Genomic DNA, 7,500 nt, shown 5'->3' on the forward strand with positions numbered 1-7,500 from the left:
GAAAAGGACATCCCGATTTTCAGAAAAGCTTAATCACCAGAATGGGTTTCCCTATTTCAAAGTCTTATCATTTACATGGCTTTATTGATTGGCTTTCAATCTACATTGATCAATATTTTCCTAAGTATTTTCCTTTACGTACCTACTCTAGCATTCAAAAGGGCGTGTCTTTGTGCCTACAAACCGCCTTTCTAGCACGAAACCACGACACAAATCGATCCGAGCTGATAAGATTGAGCCTTGCAAACATTTCCTTTATCTCTTTCCTCCCTTGTGAAATTAAATCTTGCAAAATTTGAAATGCTGAATTTGTTTTCTAAAGTGAGTCAAATTTGAATTATTTTTTTTTAAATTGTAACGAGCTTTGACCACAATTATTCATAATAACCTGTCCCTCCAGGAAATTGCGATCTTGTGGCCCCTGTTTTAAACGGCTTTCACAATAAAATCACAAGTTTTGCTATTTTCGGAATTTTATGTGAATTTTATGTTTAAAAAAAATAAATAAATACAAAGGATTTATTTTAACGGTTTTGATACGAATTTGCACGAGCATTCGGTGAAAATGCGATTATATTTCTAATAAGACTCAAACAAATCTGATTACATTCTGAAGAATAACTACATTTCAATTCCTATTTTCTGTTGTTTTTTTTTTTTTAAGATATTAATTGCCCCACTTTTTATATTGCAATGCAGACTGTTTTGTTTTTTCCAAATGCATATATTATTTTTCATAACTCCCAAATCGCACTTAATAATGGTAGAGCTCTGAGATTTTTCTTTTCTTTCTTTTTCTTTAATCATTTAATTCTCAAAAATTGTAAGAATTTTGGGTTTGCTCAAATTTGAACCCCGCCTTGTAAGGCTTAGTGGATTTTGGAAGGTTGCAATTTTATTACAATATCAGACTGTTTACCTTGCAATATTTGCGCAATTTTCTCTTCCAAATATGCACTTTTAGTGGGGACCTGAATAATCAAACCGAATATGTACAGATCCTCTCCCACTTGTTTCCACATCATTCCACGTTATTAAATCTTGATCAGACAATCAATGAGGCATAATTTTAGTTCATCTGAAAATGACTGGCCAATACATCTCGTTCAATTGCAAAGCCATGGGATCAAGGTTTGTCTGGATTTTAAGTAGTGTGGTATTTTAATGGGGGTTTTTTGTTTGTTTGTTTTTATTTATTTTTAAAAATTTTTTTTGTTTTTTTTTTGTTTTTTTTTTTTCAAATTTTTGTTGTTTTTTTTTTATGTTTGGGGGGTGGGGTTGTTTTGTTTTGTTTTGTTGGGTTTTTTTAATCTTTTTTTTTTTTTGTTTTTTGTTTTTTTGGCTGAAGAAGGGGTTTGAGCCCAAAACGCTCCGTGTTTGTTATTTTGCTCTTTTTCGAAGCTGTTATATTAATTTTTGTTAATAATCTTTTAGGCATGCAGTTTACCCCGCTCGATATACGTAATTAATACCGCTTAGAGGCAATGAATTACAAACCATGTTACAATGCGCTGATCGAATTACTCTGATACGATTTTGACAACACTGACAATCGTAGTTAAGGTTTAATCAAAGAGGGATTTGATAAGGAAAGCTAAATCAAGTACAGTAATTAATAATTGTCAAGTGCCTTCCACTCGAGGCGGTTGTTGTGTTAGATACAATCCGGTTACTTTTATAATTTGAATTGTGTAAAAAGTACAGCATATTTAAGATTTACTCTTGATTTAAAAACATGTGAATGATGCTTCATTTGTAGACGAACAGATCGCCCTCAATAGCATGGGAGGTGGATGTGGGTAGGAATATCATATCCAATGAGGTTTTTTGATCTACTTTTTACATTTATTTCAATAATAGTCTATAGCTGCATATTTGTAAATTGTTTGTTGTCATGCACCGTTGAGCACTGTAAATATGTTGGCGCATTAGATATACATTTTCTCAATAAAATAATTATATTATGGCACTATTTTATACTCGCATTTTCCTTCAATTGTAATTGAGTCAGGGATTTAACAAAACTAGATCTAATTTGTTTCCAGTTCCGGTCGACTACACATTATATTGTCGTACTCTAACAAAACGCTTTTCCAGTTTGGTCAGTAAACACTTCAGACATCGACTTAATAGAATAGTCACTTCAGCATGTCAAAACGTCTCAAATCTGCGAGTTTCACTTGACACAAACATTGGGGGAAGGTCATCTCCATCGATCCACATCGATATTTGTAGAAAAGGCTTTCAGGCCATTTTCCTTTTTCTGAAAATGTATTTTATTGGAGAAGGACGATATAATTGTAGGGAGATAAAATTGATTAATTCGTTTAACCAGTTAACTGCCGTACTCTAGAATAATGTGTATTCCATAAAAATGGCCAAAAAAACTCGTCCTTTAATAAATATCGATCGATTTAAATGACCGTCATCCTGGCAAAAACTCGCAAACCTGGGAATTAGCGGAGTCCCAGGTTTGAGAGTATCTGCCAAGATAAGGGCCATTTTTATCAATCGATATTTATTGAAGGACGAGTTTATGGCCAATTTTTTTAAATACACGGCAGTTAACTGGTTAAAAAGTAGGATCAACGATGCGTTGAGGAATGGCTTTAATGTGACAGAGATAATGTAGAGATCTTATCGATTATGACTGACACTTATAAGGAAACGAAATTGATGAAAGGAAAATAGCAGAGAAATCATGAAAAGAAAAGAGCAATATTGGCTTTAGAAATTTTAATCCATAGTAATATGATTCTGATGGCATGGGGCAATATAGTTTATGACTTTTAGACGCTCGCTTGGTTGGAGAAAATGGCGTTTGGAAGACACCGTTTAATTGCTCGAGAGTGACTAGTGCAAACAATTGATAGTTCGAGCGTTACAAAGCATTAACCAATCATAATATTTCCTGCCATTTAGCCGTTCCGTTCCCTTGACTATTAATATTTAGTTAACGAAAATGCATGGCAAACATTCCTCAATTCCATAGTTACCTATAGTACACGCCAAACAGACAAATGGGTCAGTCACACGGTTAGTGAGTATTTAACAGGCGATTTGCACTGCGTGAGTCTGCTGGTGGATGAAACGCATTGTGCATGGTTATTCCGTGGAATGCGTCGTGTGGATGTTAATCTACGGCATTTGTTTATTGCTCCATATATGTATGGTCAAATGATTCTACTGCTTCTGTATTTTTGTAATTGTCACACAACATTTAGCATCGTCGCATCGGTTACAAGTTACAATGGCATATGGTTTTTGTGTTCTTTTTTAGTTAAGGCAATTTAAACATAGTCATAGTGCCATTTATCTATTATTTTTGTTAGCTGTTTACTTATTTTTCGGGGGGGGGGGTGTCTTTGGTCTCTTCAATTTTTTTTTCTTTAGAAAATATTATTTGGACCACACTGAGCATAATGTAGAACCGTTGAAATGTGCTACCCTGACATTCACATATATGCAGGTCTGACATCCGGACCCACTTATGGGCTTCATTTAACATTGTTGTAATGGACAATATTTTGCCTCATTTTTTAAAGATACCCATTACAACAATGAGCCCATAAGGAATTAGGTTATCAGACTTGCAAATAAGTGCACGTCGTGCTACTCCAATGCAAATCGTCCATCTCAATCTTGAACACGAAGTGAGAGATCATAATATTGGATTCTTCTTGATTTGTTCACAAAGATTTCTGACAATAACTTTCTGTACCACGTGGGTCCCAATTGCTCAACCATAGGTAGTCAATTCAAAAGCAAAGAGATATGCACCATTTATTGTTTTCTTTACAGAACTCTCTACCCATCCAGCAATGAATGGGCAGATGAGAGTGATTGATCTGGCGGAAAGTACGTTACAATAGACTAGCGTTCTATCCAAACGTAGCAAGTAATTTTTAATGTTCGTTTAACGTTAGAGAAGGTTGGATAAATTTGTTGTTTTTGGGTTTTTTTAAGTACCGAGTTCGATCATCCGCCGTTGCGTTGTGAGACCTTGAGCAAGTCATCTCGCCCTAGCTCAATTTGCGGCGCTGTATTGCGGCTGATGCCTGAGTTATTCTAGTCTTCCCTTGGAATAGACCCTAGAGACAAATTTCACCTATGGGATGAATAAGGGGAATTTTAATTTTATTTATTTTATTTATTTAACATCCATGAGCCCTGTGACAATAAAGGAGGTCTTTTTTCTTTTTACTAATCTTATAATTGCACCACAATCTCTTGGGTAGGCAGGTCGAATGCTTAGCCTTAGCACAACACATAATTCGATCGGCAATGATCTTTACTCTCTATACTAACTTGGACAAGACATAACTTGATTAAGGGCATAACCCCTGCCTGTTTGTCAAGACAAGGCGAAAGTTAATAGCCGTATTAATAATGATAAGCTGCAGAGTTGTGAGCGGTGACCCGTTGAAATATTACGTCTTTTCCTATCGCAAGGTCTAGGTACTACATACATAGATCTTTGCCTCTGGAGTTCTATGAGACAACTTAGTAAATGCCGATAAGACTATAAGGATATCGAACACTGAGCGTGATTCCAGATCGGTGCCAAAGCCAATGCGGCGAGTCGCACTGGTCGTAGCGACAAACACGTCATCGGAAAAAATGCGTCGGATTTTTAGTTAGACCAGCACATAGTGGTGTGTGCATGTGAGTGTGTCACAGACGGTGTGTTACCTGGTACCGCCGTTCGTCGTCAAAGACAGCGGCCGCGGGTTTCTCTCACCTGTACTGAGACTAGCGGTTTACATCTACACGTTGAAACAGGCAAAAATGCCTAATGTATAGATTCTTTTAGGCTGTGATTCCTTACTTGAAGGAAAGGGTTCATTCTTTCACCATGGACAGATTACCAAATGGAATATATTTCATTTTCTAGGTGAGTGATAAAATAATATATGAACGAAGTATATTCATATATAGTGTATTTTATTATCAGGAAATAATATGATTAAAACACCAGTGTTATGCCATTCATAGCCTATTTTGGATAGGACCCTCAAACAAGTAGGTTTCAAAACACCACCAAAATTAACAAGAATTGTTGGAATATTAATTTATTCCTTGATGTTGGATTAAAAGCAGACCTACTAAAACATATAGTTTGAGATCTTGCTTTCACTAATTTAATCTGTTACCAAATTGATATTATTGACTTTTGAAATAATTTATTCAAAACACGATCAGTTCATTCAGTTATGTGTAACTAAAACTTGTTTATTGTAAGCTTTGAGTACACGTCGGTTGTAAGTTATATGAAATTATACATGATATAAACTGGGAATCGACAGTAGAGCACGGCTCTTAACTATTTAACTACTGTACTCTGGAAAAACTCAGTTTAAAAATTCCCAGTGGCTATTTTTACAGTCCCATAATAAAGATGGTTCTCGGGGCTATTTTTACATTTAAACAGCGTCGCTCGTTTATTATTTAAAACAAAACAAAGCAAGAAAGACTCTACTAGAATCGAAGCCAATGGGAGAACGATTGCTCAAGGCAAGATTCAACTCAAAATATGCTAAATTGACAATAATTGTTTGTTATGCCCTATAAGAGGACAAGAGTACGGACAAGAAATAGAGATTTCATGATAAGCTAAATCAACAGTACAAGAGACTCCGAAGCATGATGTACCTATAATGCTTGGTGACCAAAACGCAAAGGTTGGACGAGATAGTGACTAAAAATAGCCATGAGAACCAACTTTACGGGGCTGTAAAAATGGCCAGAAAACTCGTCCTTCTAATATCATCGATTTAAATTACCCTCATCTTGCCAAAAACTCTTAAACCTGGGACTTCGCGCGAGACTCATGTTTGAGAGTTTTTGCCAAGATGAGGGTCATTTAAGGTTTTCCAGAGTACCGCATTTGACTGGTTGATGATGATATTATCAATATAATGAATGCGAGTATAAATGAAATAATATGTTTTTCCAATAGTAAGGAAAGTATTGGGTTAATCCAAGTTGATTGATCATTTCTTTCCTCTTGCTATTAATCATCAGTTATCATGTAGCCTATTCTTTCTTTCATTCACCTACTCATTCATCCATCCACGTAGATATGTATTTCTTCGAGCATTCATTCATTTCACACACGTTTAATTTTTATGGGTTTTTCTCTCTCTCCCCCCTTCCCCTCAGTATAAAGCTATACCCGTACGTATAAGCTATTTCCCGGAATAAGGCCACACGGCTACCATCACAGTCCACGAACATGGAGCCATTCGTCTCTAAAATCAATACCCAACGACTGAAGCCCCTTTGTCAAAGAACAACTCGGACTGTGGTAAGTCCAACTCCTACTTCATTTTCTATTTAAACATACCAATACAAAATAATCTCTCTCTCTCTCTCTCTCTCTCTCTCTCTCTCTCTCTCTCTCTCTCTCTCTCTCTCTCTCTCTTTCTCTTTCTCTCTCTCTCAAACATACAGAATCTCTCACACACACAAACACACACACACACACATATACACTTTCTCAGTCTCTGGTAATTATCATGACAATGTCTCGTTTATTCATCAAGATGCTTACCACACACAGACACACACACACACACACACACACACACATATATATATATATATATATATATATATATATATATATATATATGTGTGTGTGTGTGTGTGTATGTGTGTGTGTTGTTGTTGTTGTTGTTGAATAATGTATTTATTACTACAACATAGTTAAAGAAGGTAATAAAAATATCTTTGGTGAACTAGAAAGACTTTTCCTGATTCCTAAACATGCTATGTTATTGTTTCCAACCGTTCAGTGGGATGTCGGTTATTATCTTAATCGCATTTTCTTTCAGTACAAGCTCAAGACCAAACCACGCTCTGCTTTTCTATCTCCTTTCCTTTTATCAACTATATCTTTGGCGATAGAACACTGTAACAAATGTATTCATTGTTCTCATGATTCTTTTTCTTTCTTTTTTTTTTACCCTTTTTATATAGCACAATATCCACAGAATGTGCTCAAAGCGCTTTACAAAGGGTCCCTGACCAACAGCAACACGTTACGTGTAGAATGAGACATGACGCCTTTTAGGCGATATTACAATTTTTTGACAGAAACAACGCTGTTAATGGTCTTATCTCATTTTACACCTGAGTATGGTGAGAGAGTACGGTAAAGAGCCTTTCCAAGACTCAACTGTGCACCGTTCAGAGCGGGACTCGAACTCAAGACCCTCTGATCCGAATGCGAATGTCATACCACTAAACCACATAGCCACACATAATTCTTAAACTTATTTGTCAGCTTAAGGCAGAAGAAATACGAATCATTGTATTAATGTGATGTCTACGTTATTTTATTTCTAATTAGATGAGCATTTTAGAAAATGGTGACATTTCCATGGAAATTCTGGCCAAACCCCAGTATAGTAGTAGCCAAGAGGGGAGCCAAATGGTTCAAGAAATGGTCCATATTAGTGGAGATGGGACCAAGGTAAGGTATTATTCTACTACAAT

The 7,500-nt window shown here is 35.9% G+C and overlaps 2 protein-coding genes across 2 annotated transcripts in view; both read left to right on the forward strand.

The window, feature by feature from the left end:
• LOC144971814 (uncharacterized) overlaps positions 1-7,500 on the forward strand; it is an 81,088-nt gene that overhangs the window by 3,088 nt on the left and 70,500 nt on the right. The gene's annotated exons all lie outside the window — the stretch shown is intronic.
• Positions 3,034-7,500, forward strand: part of LOC144970926 (uncharacterized) — a 14,350-nt gene continuing 9,883 nt past the window's right edge. The window contains exons 1-3 of the mRNA XM_078911110.1: positions 3,034-4,894; positions 6,163-6,307; positions 7,355-7,477. Coding sequence (XP_078767236.1) covers positions 6,236-6,307; positions 7,355-7,477 — 195 coding nt within the window. The 5' untranslated portion in view covers positions 3,034-4,894; positions 6,163-6,235. The remainder of the gene's footprint in view (positions 4,895-6,162; positions 6,308-7,354; positions 7,478-7,500) is intronic.

This window comes from Berghia stephanieae, chromosome 4, assembly GCF_034508935.2.
Source record: "Berghia stephanieae isolate SIO BIC M18660-M18661 chromosome 4, UCSD_Bste_1.3, whole genome shotgun sequence".
Classification (NCBI taxonomy): Eukaryota; Metazoa; Mollusca; class Gastropoda; order Nudibranchia; family Aeolidiidae; genus Berghia; species Berghia stephanieae.